This window comes from Lichenostomus cassidix, chromosome 6 (genome assembly GCF_008360975.1).
Source record: "Lichenostomus cassidix isolate B80296 chromosome 6, HeHo_3.0, whole genome shotgun sequence".
Classification (NCBI taxonomy): domain Eukaryota; kingdom Metazoa; phylum Chordata; class Aves; order Passeriformes; family Meliphagidae; genus Lichenostomus; species Lichenostomus cassidix.
The window spans coordinates 14624250-14641808 of NC_139487.1; the positions used below are offsets into that span (position 1 = coordinate 14624250).

Below are 17559 nucleotides of genomic sequence, written 5' to 3' on the forward strand. Positions count from 1 at the left end.
AGAAATATTTTTTTCTCTAACAGAGTGGAAAGGAAACCAGGCTAAACATCCACATTCTCATTACCATGAGTAACAGCCAAAGCAAAGTAACATTCAGTAGCATTAGCAATAAGCCTCAGAATCACAGAACCATTTGCCTCTGACTTAATTAGTTTCTTCTGTAAGAATTAAATTGTATTTTCCTCACAGAAGAATGTCTTTCTGAATTTTATTGCAGTCTGGTATTAGTATTCAAATCCAACAACCCCTCCTGGGCACAGGAGAATGACTCCTTTTATTTTAGCACAAGAAAACACAATGCAGCCTCCAAGTGTATCTTTGCAGTGTGAGAGGGAAAACAGCTCCAAATAAGCCAGAGAACAATACTGTAATATTATATTCCATAATAACAGTAATATTTAAGACAAACATAAAGGAAACTTGCTAAGATAGAGACTCCACTCAAAGGATCTGCTCTTTAGTTTTGCAGCTTTTCCCATCTGAGCAGCCACAGCTCACCTGTGGAGTCAGGGTGGTGCATCCAGGTGCATTCCTGAAACACCAAAGCCAGCAAAGCCTGTGGCAGTGTCCTCAACCTGTGTACCCTGAGACCACAGGACACAGTGCAGTGACCCAAAGACTTCATGAAAACCAAGCCTGAAACAGCTGTAGTTCTACTCCAGGGACTGGAACACAGTACCACTATGTCCTCCTTGGCATGTGATATTCTTGGTTTTTCCTTCACACAACGAGCCTTACTACACAACACTTCATAAATAATTTGGCTGGGATTTGCCCCATACTGAACATAATAATGAAACCTTGACATCTGCAGGTTTTGCCAACCCTTTTGTCGCTTCTTCCATGTGTAAAACTGGTTTGTTGCAACTTTCTGCAAGTTATTTTCTGGTGATTGCAACAGACAGGAAACACAAGACATTTGAACATAGAAATTGCACCTAGTATATTAAACCACCATGTTTGCTTCATGAGTTGTCATCAAATATCTCTGCTATTTTTTTTTTATAAGTAGTCTTGCATGATGGAATATATGCAGAACCGGACTCAGGATTTAAAATGATCACTTCTTATCAATTTCTTCCCCAAAAGTGCCTCTCCCAAGAAATCAGGACATACGAATCCTTGCTGTACCCATATTGCTGCCTATCAGTAATTACTACACTTTCTCAAACAGAGCTACTACTTATCTGAAAAGTGGAATTTGATACAGCATATCAGGGCAAAGTCCAGTAAAATGAAGAATTCAAGAATTTATCAAAGAATGTAGTAGCAAATAATAGCCTTGTACCCCTGTTATAGGCATGATCAGAAAACAAGCTAAGCAAAGAAAACAGAAAATCTGCAAGTAAAGGGAAAAAGCCTGGCCTGCAGAATAGAGTTGTTATAACAAAATGCTACCATCAACACATAACTCAAGATGGTTTGGACCCAATTTTCAGGATGTATGGTATTGACCCAGGGAAAATCTGTCATTTAATGGTTGGCTGCCCACAACATGCACAAGTGAATTATACCAATGCTTCAGTGCATTTGCTAAGTGCTTGCGCCGAAAAATCTGTTGGAACACTTTTATTTGAGAATGTGAATTACAGGATTAATACTAGCCCAAGAAAACAACAGCAAATCTAAAAATCAGGCTCATGTGACATTAGGTAGACTAACTGGCAGCTTTCCAGAGCATGAGCCAGCTCTGGCAGTCCATAAACAGCCAACCCTTCAGCTGTCATTGCCAGCTTTGGTTGTGAGGAATAAGAGAAACAGCCCTAAGGAGTTCCATTATGACTGTCAAGATGCTGATTCTAGACAGATTCACATATTAAAACTTGCCCAGTTGCACCTCCAGAAACAAAATACAGCATGAACTCAGGGAAGTTACTCTCAAAATATGTCAAAGATGAAAAACTGATACCTTTGTCACTACAAAACCCAATGTCTACCCAGACTCAGAAATGTTTGATGTATAGGACAACAGAGGGGAATCTCAATATTCCTGTCAACAAACTACCCCCACTTCTAATGTGTTCAGTTAAATCCACTTATCAAATACAAGTTGTACTTTGACATTAAGACTGCTGAATTGATAAATGTGGTAGTAATTTAAGTTCTGCCTTTGTGAAACACAGGTATAACAGAAACCATCCAATGAATGTGCTCAAAATGTTAATGATAATTAAAATCAACAACTTTGGGCCTTCTGGGAGCAACCATTTTACTTTGTCATTACCCATCACATTCCTTGAATTGTTTACCTTCAGAATGTCTGAAAAAACATAATATAGAGAGTTCATAAAAAAGCCAAAGTCCCACATTCTTCTGTTTTCAGGAAGTGTAGAACCAAGATGCTTACTTCCTATTTCCCCAAGAAGTTTGGTGTATTATATGTTTCAGTCATACTGTGTCTGGTCTGACATTTTCCCCTACAGCAGCTTGTATTTGGTATTTATAAAGAGTGAAAAAGAACTGCTGCTTTCAAGAGGTTAGATGGTTACAATCACAGCCTTGTTCTTCTAGCAGGAGGTCAGGAAATACAGCAATTTCAAATGAAGTTTTGGGAATATTGGAATCATCAGGGTTGGAATGGACCTTGGGAAGTCTCTAGTCCAACCTCAGCCTCAAAACAGGGTCAAAACTCAATTCCCATCATGTTGTTCAAACAGGGACTTTTTGTAAATAAGTAAAGAGTTTAACCTACTTGAGTACCATAAATAGTATCATATCATTGGTTATTTCAAAACATGACTACAAGCCAAATTTTAGGTTGTTTAATTTTTAACTCTGCATTCTCAGATCAAGACATTTTTGAGTTTCTTGTAGGCTTATCTTTAGTTCTGAATTCCCAGAGGTTTTAGTATTTACCTTTTAAAGGGTTTATATTCACAAACAACTGTTATCTGTTGCTATTCTTTTTACATGGATCTTAAAAATAATATTTTCTTGAAATATTTATGTGTATTTATAGGCCCACACAAAGTAGCATCATAAAAATTATAAATAATGACAAAATAAATAAGAAAGCTTTAGACAAATGAGGAGGTGTTTGATGTCATAGTTGAAACATATGCATGTAACTATGCCAGATATATTTAGACTGCTCTACATTAGAGTCTCTGAGAAATGCTTCCTTTTGAACAGTGGTCACTGAGTGTCTGGAGCCAGCCAGGAGGAGTCATTAGGAACAATAACTTCAGAGGAAGTCAGACCAGAGGACTCAGACTCTTCATAGTCACTGAAATGTGCAGTTTTATGAGCATTAACCAGGATACGTGACAGTTTCCAAGATTTCTGTTTAACTGGACAATTCAAAGGGGGTTTTGTCATGTTAAAGTAATTAACATGCAGTCTGTTTTCATAACTGCCCAATTGTGAAAACCTAAAATTTAGAACCATACTTTGAAGAACTGAGCACTTGGGCAAACCAAAAGGCAGCACAACAGTTGTAAAGTACGTTGGACTCACCTAAACCAAACTTTTGTTTATCATCATGTCAAGCTTGTCAAAAAAGACTTTGATGAAAGGTTAAAATATAGTTTTGGAATGTTATTCTCTCATTTGTTTTAAAAATTCATGTGTTTACAAGCTATTAATGTATTTAAAGATCCACTGTGTTAAGCTTTCAGCAATACTTAGAGGATGTAATTAAGCTTGCACTCAATTTTAATTTAAATATGGCAGATTTATAACTTTTTTAATTGTTATTGTGCTGCCTGTTTACTCATTAATTTGCTGAGGATGCCATAGAAAATACTGAGGCAAGTACTATATTAATTATTTTAATTATACTAGTTTTTATTTTACAGATAGAATAAATATTACCGTGAATTTCTTGTTGTAGTTATTTAAAGTTGTCTTCCTCTGGCATGAATATTGAGATACTTTTGTTGCAGTAACTGCTGGCATTTCCAGTTCAGGTGTATTCAAAGGGGGAGATTGACATTGCTCCTAAAAAGGAAAAAAGGAAATAAGGCCTGGTGACACACCTGGCAAATAGCTTAAAAATACCAAAATTACATTTCATGAGCCCAAAATACATACCTTTAAAGAGCAGGCAAGAAAATAATAATGTTCCTGTCATCCTCCTAAGAAAAACACTCCATTTCACATTGGCTGCACTGACACTATCAGTTTATCTGGTGATTACTGGGATTTTTGATTTTCTGCACTAAGTTCTTGCAGGGAGTTTTCAATGGCACTGCCATTTAAAAAAAACTCTTACTAAATGATGTGTGTCTCTATTACTCTTACTATTACAGTAAGTTTGAAAAACTACGAAGCTTTAAGAGCAGATAAGCTCTAAAGAACAGAGTTTTCACAGAAAACACTAGATTATTGAATACAAGATTAGGAATATTAGACCAAAGAGAAATGCTCAAATAACTGACTTTTTCAGTCTGTAGCTAAATTCAGTAGTGGAGGAAGAATGTTGGTATGAATCAGAAATAAATAGGGTTTTCTCCCCTTTTGCAGGTAAAATGATAGAAAGCTTTTTTCTTTTTTTCTTTTGAATTTAATTCATTAAGCTAAATGTTCAATTTTGGGATCATTTTAGAGTGAAGAAAATACTTATAAACAGTTACAGAAGAGTAATAGACATCCTTTTTTCACCCAACAGCCCATGTTCACCTTATGATGCAGTTTCTCCCTTAGCCAGTTCCCATACATGCTGATCCAACCCAGACATCATTTCTACACGTTCACCAAAGCAAGGAAAAGGAGCCAGATGCCAAAACTTAAATGGACATTTCCTAATCTCCAGGCTCTCTCCATGTTCACACACTTTTCACCTAATTTTGCTCCATGAAAAACAGACCAAGATCATACAGGTCTGTGGGCAACCCACCCCTGAAGGATGGGAAGGGAATTCTCTTGAAAGGCAGAATTCAGACTCATATCCCTTTGGCAAAAGAGAATCCTGAGCACAAGTCTTCAACATGAGAATGTCCTGACCAGGGAGCACCTGGAAAAAGGCAATCTCACATTGGTTTTCTGCTGCTTTATATATCCAATCTTACAATTCCTTCACTCCCTTTAATGTGCCAAATCTGAAATTCTTCAGAAACATGAAGTGACTTCAGCATTTCTGTGTATTTTTTGCTCTTTGTCCTTTTGCTTGAAAACTTTTGGCAGGTGTGTTCAGACATCTATTGCATTGCACTATCCAAAAGCCACAGGGAAAGGGTTCAACAATAACAATAAAAAGTATCATGAATACACATAAACAGAAATTTTCACACCAATAATGGAATGATGAGCCTTCTCTTCCCTGCATCAAATCATACAGACAAAATGCTAGCAAACCTGTAAGCATGTGAATACTTTCATAACCACACCCCCAAATATAATTTCATGCTAAATTGCCTTTGCATTTGATAAAAAGTAGTTAAATAACTGTATTCACACACACACACAAAAGGTGTTTGCTTGCACAGCTGAAGGAGCAGTGCATTATATGGTGGTTTTCATGGCTACACTGAGAGGAAGAAAGCTGTTTTATGTATAAGACCAGTCTTGGGAATAACCAAAATGGGTTTCAGTCAGGACAACAGCACAACTCATCCACTTTTGTGCACATTCATGAATTATATTTTAAAATTCATTTTAAATCATAAAAACTATGATCAACTAGTGCTAGCATACTACTTGAAATGATAGTGACAGCTGCAAAGACTGTGAACAAACAGAATGTTACTGAATAGAATATATAATAAGCTGTTACCTTCATTAGGACACAGACACACAAAGAACAAGAGCACTATGTGCAGTATTACCTGGTACTGTGGAGGAGGGCAAAAATAATGCAGAAAATGTAAAATTTAAGATTGTCATAGACTGGACATAAACATCCTTTTCCTGCCTTATCAAAGATATTTGAGCATTTTTCTTAATCAGTAACAGTTATGCATTTAATTAAACAGGAACTGATTATATATAACAACAGAAGAAACTTTGGGTGGAAATTAACAGCAAAGACATCTGGCATACAATAATTACTACAGTCTGATTTGCAGGGAATGTTACAATGCCTGCATGAGGACTATAGAAATGATCTAGCAGCAGCAGAACACGACCAGGATTGATACTGCTTTTTGGTGGGAAAACCAGATGGGAAAAAAATTGTATGTACAAATTATGGGACAAACCTAAAGTTCTATCAATCACAATTACAGTGTAGAACAAGGAATCCTGGAAACTCATTGCATCAAAAATAATTTCTTGTACTAGGAAAAAACAGCTATAGATAAGAGAAAAGTGGAAAAATATAAGCTTTTTTTTTTTCAGACAACTCTGCATTAAAATGAAATTATAGTACACTGCACAGGGGCAACCATTGAAAAATATCCAAATGTGCAGGCTACTTGATCACTGGAGCTAGTCAGAGCTTCTACCCCACTTCCAGGCTGCAGTGAATGTCACTTGCTACTCCTTCACAATGACATTTTCCACATGGCATAAGCAGGGAGAACAGCCTGTACCACTAGCATCACTTTGTAAAGCAGAGAGACTTGGTTGCAGAACTAATGTTGTGGGGAACTGCTTTGCTCTTTGTCAAATTATTTTTTAATACACCAAGAAGTATAATGACATAGGGAAATAACAGAGAGGAGATGAAGCAGCAATGAACAAGGTGCAGAGATACAACCAGCCAGCAGCTTCATAAAGCCCAGGCAGCATTGACCAAATAATAAAGTCCTCTGATATCCAGCATTTTATAAAGAGAAGGCAGCTAGTTTATAAGTTTCGTGTTATTTCCTGGGAAACTCCAACTGTCAATATGAAGGATTTCTTTCATTAGTTACAGCCTCTGTCTTTCACAAGGAAACAGTGAGAGGCTCCAGAAAATGTTAAATATGAGCTTCCTGACACATGATAAGACAAAGGATCAAAAGATGGCACTTTCTTTCTCGAATGTAGAGGAAAATCCTTTGTTTGAATAAATAAATCTCTTTTCCTTTCTAGAAAAAATAAAATCCAACTACACTAATTAGCTAACAACTTCTAGGTTCTGGTTGGGGAAAAGGCAGAAGACATGCAGTCAGAGCACAGCTCTTAAGGCTGCTGACTGTGCAAGGACTCTTACAGATCTCTTCCTTTCTTTTAATCCCTCTGAAATTCTCCCCTCTGCCTCTTTCTCTTCCCTAACCCAGGAAACATCAGGACTTTCTAGCATGTGGGGATGCTCTTGTGTACATATTCATGTCCATGACATGCTATCATCATTCCCACCCATCTGCTTGTGGTGGGAAAGGTATCTCTGGACAAGGGCAGACCTTTGCCAGAGAAATCTTTTGCTTTCCTTTTAAAGCAGCTTTTTGGCTATGATATTTCCACAGACTCTTAATCAAATGATGGCTACTAACCCTAAAAGTCAACTGTGACCGAATGAATCAATAATAATTCTGACCACCTTAAATCTGGTCAACCAACCTTTTATTCTCTATAAATCACTAACATCAGAGCATCTCTCGGATCATTCACAGCCAAAGAAAGATGTACTTTAATGACAATTGTAATTAGGATGTTAGCTAATGGTCTGTAACTCTGACTTTATTCCCCTTGTTTTGCATGGAGAAGGGCATTTCCTTTTACTAATGCAATAAAACAAATGTCCTGAATGAAGAACGACCTTCCAAAAAGGCTACTGTAGGATCTGAAAGATGAAATCTTACTTCTATTGATACTAATGGGAATTTTACCACAAAACTACAGGGGGACAAGGTTTGAGCCAAAACATTCCCCCACTGCAATCCATTCCCTTTACTTGAAAAACTTCATGATCTAGCATGAGTTCAAGGTTTGTTAATTCACTTTCATTTCACATTTTGCAAGTCTGACATAACGAACCAAATTTGTCTTCAGTGAAATTCCAATTAAATTACATTATGTATGAGTTCGGTCTAGTACTTAAAAAGAAAATTAACCTTTACTTCAATCTTTCCTCATTTCTCAAGGCAGAAAAAAGAATTAGCATGGTGACATTGGAACAATAAACCTATTTTTAAATTTGCTACACTTCTAGAATTGTTTTCTCCCTGTTTGCTCTACAAAATGTTTATTACTTTAAAGCAACTATATAATTAAGATTGGTCTTAACTACAAACTTTAAAAATAACAGCATAGCTGCCACTGGCTTCCTTATTGTACTCTACATTTCTTCGCATGAAATCTTTATGTTTCAATAAAAACAGAAGCTCTTACTTGCACAGCCAGTCTCAAAGTATAATAAGGATCTCCTGACAGTGCTGGTACCTTTTTCAGCAGTTTATGCTCCAGCAATATTTGAAAAGGAGTTTTCTGTAAAAGGAAACTAAGGCAGTCTCCTTCTCATTGACTTAAAAAAAATTGGAGGAATTTTGAGAAAGGCAAAGCCATTTCTTGCTTTGAAAAGCAAAAAAAAAAAAAAGATGAAAACATATGTTTTGAGATATCTGAATCAATAGGATCTCCTCACGCTGCTGAAATTAAAAATGTACAGAATGGTAACTTGTTTTAATGCTGATGTGAAACATTCAGGAAGGTTCACAGGATTTTGTTCATGGGTTTGATATATTTCTTGTTTAGAGAACTTCTTTGCATTCCCTGAATTTATATTTTTATGGACTGTAAGATAAAATAAACCAACAAGGCTTCCTTCTGTTGGGTGGTTTTTTTCTTTCTGTATTAATTTCTTTGGTCTATTCTCTCTCCATCAGATTCACTGAAAATATTATAAATTTATTGCAAAAATATATCCTTGGAAGGATTTCAAATATAAACACACATTCTGTCATGGAATCATGCTGAGTCTGAGAGCGACTAGCTCCATCTGGTGTATTCACTTCCCCCTCCCCCCTGCCCAAAGTATTATTAAACAGCAATTCTTACATGCAAAAACCTGAAAAATAATTTCTGGCAATGAAAATGAAACATGACCAAAAAAAAAATTATCAGGAGCTACAGTTTTTCTTGGGAGAGGATGGTATTTATGAATCACCCTTCATAATCTAAATATCAAGATGAAGAAGCAGCAAACAGCACAGTGTTGCTGTTAAATATTCAGGCATTCTGTGCCTCACAGGAAGGCAGAAGCTGCAGATCCTGCCGTGGTCCCAGGGTGGTCACAGCTCACACAGAGCCTAATCCACACCCTCAGGAATCAACAGGAATCTCTCACTTTACTTCAGAGAGCTTTAGATCACACTTGCAGCTCTCCTGACATATGAATTAATTTCTTTGCCGGTGCAGTGAGACTCACGCGGATACAGAACGAGGGAAAGGTTCTTCCAGCTGCAGGGCAGGGCTTCTTTCATGGCTCAGTGGCACAAGCTGGGCACAGCTGCCTGGCATCCCTACCAAACCCCCATCACTTACAGTCTGGGCTGAGGGACTGAATGCCACTGCTCCCCACTGTGCTCCAGTCTGAGAAATTAGCAGATAATTTTGTCAGGTATAGATCAGAGGAAAACATCATCATCCATTGCTTCCAGGTCAAAACCATTCATCAAACATTCAGCCTGCTATTTACAATATCCTCTGACTTACAGCTTCCATTGAGAGATAACAGAATATAATACAACTTTTTTTTCTCTTAACACAATTTTACTCAATTGTACCAAGGCTGTAAACACATATCCACAGACTACAGTCTTCTTTTCACAGGTCCTTCAAGGGCCCAGCTGTTAGCTGATCACCCTGCAACAGCAGAAGTTGTAACATTTTTGCATTGTTTTGAGGAGGCCAGGTATTCCATCAAGGGCCTATTAAAATGCACTGCTCTCGCTGGGATATTTATCATGATATTGATGTATCTGAGCAAATACCACAAGTACCAGAACAGCAACAGGTGCCTCATTGATGGATAATGCAGAGAGCTGGGGCTGTTCAGCCTCTTAAGGCTCCAGGAAGATGTAACAGCAGCCTTCCAGTAATTAAAGAGGCTACAAGAGAGCTGCAGAGGGACTTGGCACAAGGGCACAGTGATAGGACAAGGTGCTTTACACTGGCAGAGGGGAAATTTGAATTAGATATACAAAAGAAATTGTTTTGTGTGGGGGTGTTGATGCACTGGAAGAGGTTGTCCAGAGAAGCTGTGGCTGCACCATCCCTCTAAGTGTTCAAGGCTAGGCTGGATGGGACTGAGCAACCTATCTAGTGGCAAGTGGAAGCTAGATGATCTCTAAGGTCCCTTCCAGCCCAAGCCATTCTGTGATTCAGTAGTTTGTAACCTTTGATGACACAGAAAATCAGCATTACCAGACACTGATAGAGAGGGCATGAAAGATGTCTTTAATCATTAAAATTGTGTGAATTACCCATATAAATTTTAGAGGAAAAAAAAAAGAATTTAAATTCAAAAATTACAGTACAAATATAAAAGTTTTAGATTAAAAGAAAAAAAAATCAGAGCAATTAATTTTGGATGTCATTGTACTCTCACTGCAGGACATTTCTTACCATGAGACGATACTTCATTTCTGAATCAACTGGCCTTCCCGCTTCCATGCAGGCTGTAAACCAGGAGATATCCAGGAGTTCAAACCTAGAGCTGTCACCCACAGCCTGTCCTTTCAGCCAGTCCAGCACCTCCAGGTAAGAGTTGTTTTCAGCCACAATATGAGTGACAGAGTCACTGCCAAGAAGTACACAAAAAGTTCTTTTTTTTCACTAAATCCAACTGTAGACAGACACAGAGCAGTTATTTCCATATTTACTTACTATCCACTTCCTGAAATTTGTGGCTTACATTGTATGCTAGGATGAGGGAAGCACTTAAGTTTTCATATCACCATATATCTATTCCAGTCACTGACTCTGCCTTGAGGAAAGGCTATAGTCTGACAGCTCCTGTAAGTGCAGCATTTTCTTTCTTGAAGCATCATTTACCTGCTATAGACACTAACCTAATACATATTCTCTGCAGATCTGAAAATATTTAGCTTACACAAGCAGTACCATAATTAAAAGGCTGCTTGATGACACCTGACAGCATCTTCCCAATATTCCTCATCAATGAGTGAAAGCTTTGCAACATTAAAAAGATAGTTAACAATAATTATTTAAAACTTTACAGCCAATAATATCTTCTTGGATATTTAAGTTTTCTGCACTTACACAAAGCTCTTTATTACATATGGAATTGCCAAATGCTCATGAATTAAATTTTATTAATTTTATGTTCCATCTAAGCACCACTTCCTTGCTGCTAAGCTAGTCTAACAAAAGTGATAGTTTAGTGAATATAAAATTTACAGGTTGAATTGCACGTCAATACATTATATGGTGTCCCTTACATAAAAATAGGATAACACAAAGGTTATTGCAGCAAATTTGGGTTGTTGTATTACAACAACATTGGAAAGGATCACATGATTGAAAAGACACACTTCTGTACTTGTCACAGGAAAATAATGGGAAGGGACAAAGTCACATTTCAATAAAAGATCACATTCATTATTAGGATGATCTGTTAGTTTCTATCTGGCCTGGTGATGTTTCTCAGCAAGTTTAGAAAAATACAAACTTTTTAGGAAATTTTGAATGATCCAAGTGCTCCTGCTCCCCACACAGCCCACAAGGGTGCTGTCACCCACACAAAAAACACGAGACAAAGAAGAAAAATTTTCATTTCCATGAACTTGTAGGATCTCAGTATCTCAAAAATATATTCCAACATTAATTTCTATCAGGCAACAGACTCCTAAACTCCTTGCAGGAAAGGCACAGACAGGCAGTGTCACTGTTTGACACTATTTTTATAGAAATAAAGCTTGAATTGGAACATAAATTGTCTTGATGGCAGCCACCTCCATTTGAAAGTCTCTGTGACCTTCTGCTAGCTCATGCTGGTGACAGCCTTGTGCATATACAGTAAATTTCAAATGGCCCTGACAGATTGCTCTGCAGCCCTTCTGTAACACCTGGAGAGGCTCAGCCACCAGCCTGTCAGAGCAGAGAGGACACCACTGGTAGAGATTGCTGGTGAGCATGGACTTCAAAACATGGTGTGTGCTGTTCAAGGCAGACTGCACAACCTTCCAAAGCAAATTGCATTCCAGAAGACCAAGAAAATGCCCCAGCCTATCCCTGTGATCCTTATTCAAACAAGTAATCACCTATTTGATTAAGTCATGAAATTGCAATGGCAAATACTGGAATCACTCCACAGAAAACTGTTACCAAATAATTCTCCAATGCAATAAGCATACTGTATTTTGGAAATATAAGAAAGCTCTTGAAAGTACTACACTTCAGAAATGTGAAAACTGTTATGCTATAGCACAATTTTCTTCTCTACACATAGTGGATCTTGCAGAGCAGACTCCTTGAAAAAGAACAAATCTCAATTTATTTTATTCAAAAAGATTGCAAATGTAGATTAAGTGAATCTCCATTAAATACTATTGGCTTTATTATTATTTAACTCTGCTAGGTCCTACTTTAATTAAACTGTCACATCTTTATACTTCAGTAAAAAAAAAAAAAAAGCCAGTTAGAGCCATAAAACTTCTGCTTCCTGTGGTTTATTTCACTTCATATAAAATATTCATATGTTATGTATTTGTACCAAGCTGCAGATCTGGGAACTTTGCCATAACTATGCTCACAGCAGCCGTTTAGCTGCTGTCTGCAGTTTCCTCTCATACCTGTACAGCTGTGCTGTTTTCTTGGCACAGAACATAACAAATTTAGCATTTTCTCTGGCATTTTCAAAAACAAAAATCAACAGTTAAATATCTTTGTTTTATCCAGTAGCAGCTAAGCTGAAATTAAACATAACACCTGCCTCATACAACTTAGAGAAAATCTGAAATACTGGCAATAAATACCTGTGCGTTAAAAGTAGCCCAGATAAAGCATTTACACAGTCCTCTACAGATTATTAATGTAGGATTCAGAACAGCACTCTTCATTTCTTCTTTCCCCAAGAATTCAATTAGCTTTGAATCAGATGCTAATTGCCTACTTCTGTTCAATACCTGCTTGAATCTTGCTTTACAAATTATTTCACCCTCCCTTCCTCCTCAGGCTTTCAAAGTTGATGGGACTGAAAAAAATCTTTGGAAATAAGCTTTTATAAGGAGGACCTAGTTGTATACTATCTTCATACAGATCTAGAGAAATAATCAATACTTGGCCTTCCTCCAGCTTTTCAGAGAACCTATATAATGATGCAGCTTTTGGAAAACTGCATAAAGACATAACCAGCACTCATGTAAAGCACTGTTTGGAGGAAGGTTTCCTTCAGAATGAGTTGGCTTATTGAAACACCACCAGACAAATCTGAACTCGGAGTATGTTTTCACTCTCAAATGCCACATCTGTGGTATTCTACTCCAAGGTGGGGTTTTTTTCCAGTGTTCTTCCAGATTGTACAAAAGTGTAAGCCAGTAACTTTGAGACACATCAGGGTAAAAAGATTAAATAATACCAGAGGTGATGTAAACAAATGCCTCCCCCAACTCATCATATTTTCAATTAATGTGTATTTACCTTTTTTCACTTTAGAAATTGGCCATTAAGTATAGATTAATGTTAACCTGACTTCAAAGGGGAAATAAACACAGACAGATTTGGATGAGCTAAAGACACAATTAATATAAAGCCACATGAAAACTGACAAATTTAAGATAAATTAGAAACACAGATTTTAAAAGTAAAAAATTAAATTTTTCTAATGTTCTTTCCCTACTCTCTGTCCAGAAGACAATAGAAATAAACCACTAGGAACACCTGCTGAACTCCTGAAACATGTTTATAGTGGGAAGAGCTAAGTGTATCCACCAAAAACATAGGCAAAAACTTCAATCACAGTCACTTGTATGACTATATTTATTAAGTTAGAATGTTTCAAACAGCATTACTACATGTTATTTCAAAATATATAAACATTTTCCTACCTTAGCTCACTTTCTACTCTGAAACCTTTTCTTCTTCCCAGTTCCATCAAAAACATCCTTCTGGTCATCCCCATCTTCCTCTGCATAATAAAAATGACAAAGTTACTGAATTTTATTTCATAACTGCAGGAAAGTTCTGGGGAATGAAAGCCCTTCTGTCTCTTCCTCTGGGATATTATAACTGGAGCTTTCAACCTATCCATGGTGCAAGGTAGAAGTGCTTCTGCTGGGGTAAAATAGAGGTAACATGCTTCCTGCCAGGCAACAGCTGTATTTAATGTCACCACCCATTGAAGCAATTGTCTTGTTTCCCCTCTGAAATCAAAACCAGGTGCTACACAAGCAGAAATATCACTTGCTCTGTACCAGCTGGGACTTCTTCAACAGAAATGCTCCAGACAGGTGCAAAAACACTTTCATTCCTTAAACAGCCTTTGCCTACAGAGAATTCATCCAAATAATATTGATCATAGCAAAATTATCTTAAAATTTCAACCAGGTATTCAGCTGATTTAATAGCTCAGTTCCACCAATTTCTGCTTTCAAATCTTTTCCAAATCTCACTTTTCCAAATTGCAAAGCACATTAATTCACTAAATTAAATTCTATTTACTAAAATTAAAAAAAAAAGAAAAAGAAAAATCATTAGAGATGTGTTTAAATATACCTTTGGCATGCAATGCCAATATTGCTGTCTGGTTTTGGCCCTGCAGTGCACTGCTACCTAGGACAGTTACAGAAGTGAAAATATACATACTTTTTGCTTTTAAGCACCCAGTGACCTCCCTACAGCTACAGAGGAGATTATGGAGTCCATAATCATTCCTCATCTAGAGGAGTGGGTACTGCTCATCTAAGAACTACACCAAAGTTTTTTGCCAATGTCATTTTGGATCCAGTTCCATATCTCCCTGGATTTCCATCAGAGCAAAGTGAACACAAACAAGCAGGTTGACAGCATCTGCATTTTCTTCAGCACAAATCTACTTCAGTGATAAATATCCCCATTCCCATGTGAAGCTGGGTTGTTATTTTTAATGTAGCAGAGAATTTGGATTTTACCAGTCCTTCACAGCACATCAGAAATGTCACATTACAATTCTCATTGCTCACGTTCAGGATAGGAAGCAAGGTGGAAAAATCCCTAAGTCAGATCTATCAATTATATTTTCAGTTATTTTATCACAGATGGCTATACAACCTGAGTTCCAAGAAAATGAGTCAAAACTTGTTTCCTGCAATTATTGCCTTGAGTTCAAAATTAAATTGTGAAAGTACTGGTGATATTTTCTGAACCCTATAGGCCTTACTGCTTCAACTGTATTATTGCAGATATAAAGAAATAATTTTCATCAAAATAGAGAGTAACCATCAAAAATTAATTTAGAGCTTTCAGCTCTGAGGTCTTCCTGAGGCCATGAAGAAAATATATACAGAGTGCAGTATATAGACTAGACTCCATTCATTTCTTCCCTTGCCTAAGGATAAACCGGAAGCCAAAACATCTATTCCTCTTTTGGATTTCTAACCTTAAAATGGTCAAAATAAATCATTTCAAGGTTATTTTGAAATTATGTGAGATATTTTCACAGGAACTGGAAAATGGACAAGCAGACTTTAAGAAGCTTAAGGAAAAGAATAGCAGCAAGGAAGCAAAAAAAATTATAATAGTGATGGATCTGACATTAAGGCTGAGCAATCTCTTTTGGTTGTTCCATGTCTTTTATCCAGACTACTGATCAACCATTGGACACTGGTCACTTCCCTGTTTATAGCTTTCCTAGGCTTGGTAAAACACTTTATCTCAATCCCTACATGGAATAATGTATTTGAGAACAGATTCTTTACATATGTTAAACAAAGTTTTATTTTATGTTATAATTAATTCAGTGCTCTAAAACATGTAAATATAATTTTCCCCAGCGTAACATCAATATGCTCAGTGCCAGTAAAATCCTTCTGGCATGAATAGCAAGTTATTATTCCTTTGTGTTACTGTTATACCTCTTAAGCCAGATTTTCAAGTGTATTTAGGTGCCAAAAAGCTGCAAACAGAGACCTAGTGGGATTTTCAAAATATCTAAGCAACCTAGGCACTCAGCTCCTTTGGAAATCAGTTTCTGGCTTTGAACCTAATGCAAAGAGATCTTCTCTAATAAACACAGTATAATATGAAAAAGTCTGTGCCAATGATGCAATTTCATTAAATGCACCTTCTAAAATTAACAGGATTTCCATATCCCAGATGAGTGAATAACTTGCTCTCCTACAATATTATATCATAATATTTTTACAGTACCACAGAAAGTAGAACATGCATTAGAGAGAAAGCAAATACAACAGAGAAAAAGCATGTCTCTTGTTTCTGACAAATGAAAAGTATTCTGTCATCCAAGTGATGACACCACGTATGATTAGTGGCCTAAAACCACAGAAACTTGAAGAAATTTTTCCATCTCATTACATTCTCATGGAGCTCAGGGTATTACACATTCCTTGAGGGAAATCCAGAGCAAACTTTTATGTTCTTGCTGTGGATCAGTTTTGCTCACTATCAAAGGCAGAGATTAAGAATGAGACACAAATACTGATGGACATTTATGTAAACATCTTTCATCTCTTGTGATGTGGGTGCCAACAACAGCATCCCAAACTCCTCCAACAGTGTCTTGTACAGCCCTGAGGCCCAGAGTACTGATCTAGCTTCAAATGGGAACTCTGGGAGGAAAAGTGCTGGGAAGTACAGTTCCTCTGAATTTCAGTATTCGCAAATGCTTTCACCACATCTTCTTGTTTATTGTCAGGTAGTCTTTAAGTGCCCTTCTGTCATGTGAGCTGCATTGTAAATATTTCATAAAATCTTACTTGTCCATTCATGTAGTTTTCATGTGGAGAATGGTGAAACTTGCTTTTAATACACAGCTACAATCTGCTAACCTTCAGAGAAAGCATCTCTCAAATACCAACAATATAAATCAGAGAAGTGATTGTTTGGATGCTTTCTTATTTCACACAGGCTTAACAGCATCTCACGCACTATTATTTCACAATGATTTCTCTTAGCTTTCTTGTTAAGTCATTTTTCTTCAGTAATTCAGTATTTTCCAATTAACCAATTAATGGAAATTTTTTAATCCTTCTCATATTTGTTTTTGCCTAGATACTCCCATTACTATTCTATTTAAATCCTGGATTTCTTGGCTGCTAAGCATTTCCTTTGTCGTTTATACCTATTCTACCTATCTCTCAATGCCTAAAAGTCATACAGCAGGTATTTTTCCTGGTTTAAAAATGAATTCTCCCACGTCACCTTTTATAGTCCCAAGCTGCACCAAGGGAGGTTCAGGTTGGACATTAGGAGGAATTTCTTCACAGAGAGGGTGATTAGACACTGGAATGAGCTGCTCAGGGAGATGGTGGAGCCTGGAAGTGTTTAAGGAAAGGCTGGATGTGGCACTTGGTGCCATGTCTGGTTGACATTGTGGTGTTTGGTCAAAGGTTGACTCGATGTCAGAATTATTTTCCAACCTAATTGATTCTGTGACATTTATATTCTTTGAGCCACTGGATTATTTTCAGGGGGCAGCTCTGAGGTATAGGTGTTTGAATTATTCACATCAAAGACGATAAACTCCATTAGAAGTCCAGATGACCAAGAATTTTAAAAAAACTGATTAAATGGTAGTAG

The 17559-nt window shown here is 37.0% G+C and overlaps 1 protein-coding gene across 5 annotated transcripts in view; it reads right to left on the minus strand.

Moving 5' to 3' along the window:
- The window catches only part of DNTT (DNA nucleotidylexotransferase), a 140782-nt gene that overhangs the window by 66319 nt on the left and 56904 nt on the right, over positions 1 to 17559 (minus strand). For 4 of the 5 annotated variants that reach the window (XM_085065161.1, XM_085065159.1, XM_085065160.1 and 1 more), the window contains exons 3-5: positions 13872 to 13951; positions 10429 to 10603; positions 3814 to 3939 (exon numbers count right to left, since the gene is read on the minus strand). In XM_085065161.1, coding sequence (XP_084921287.1) covers positions 3814 to 3939; positions 10429 to 10603; positions 13872 to 13951 — 381 coding nt within the window. Of the gene's footprint in view, positions 1 to 3813; positions 3940 to 10428; positions 10604 to 13871; positions 14089 to 17559 lie in introns of those variants that run through there. The other variant, XM_085065158.1, reaches the window with a different exon arrangement.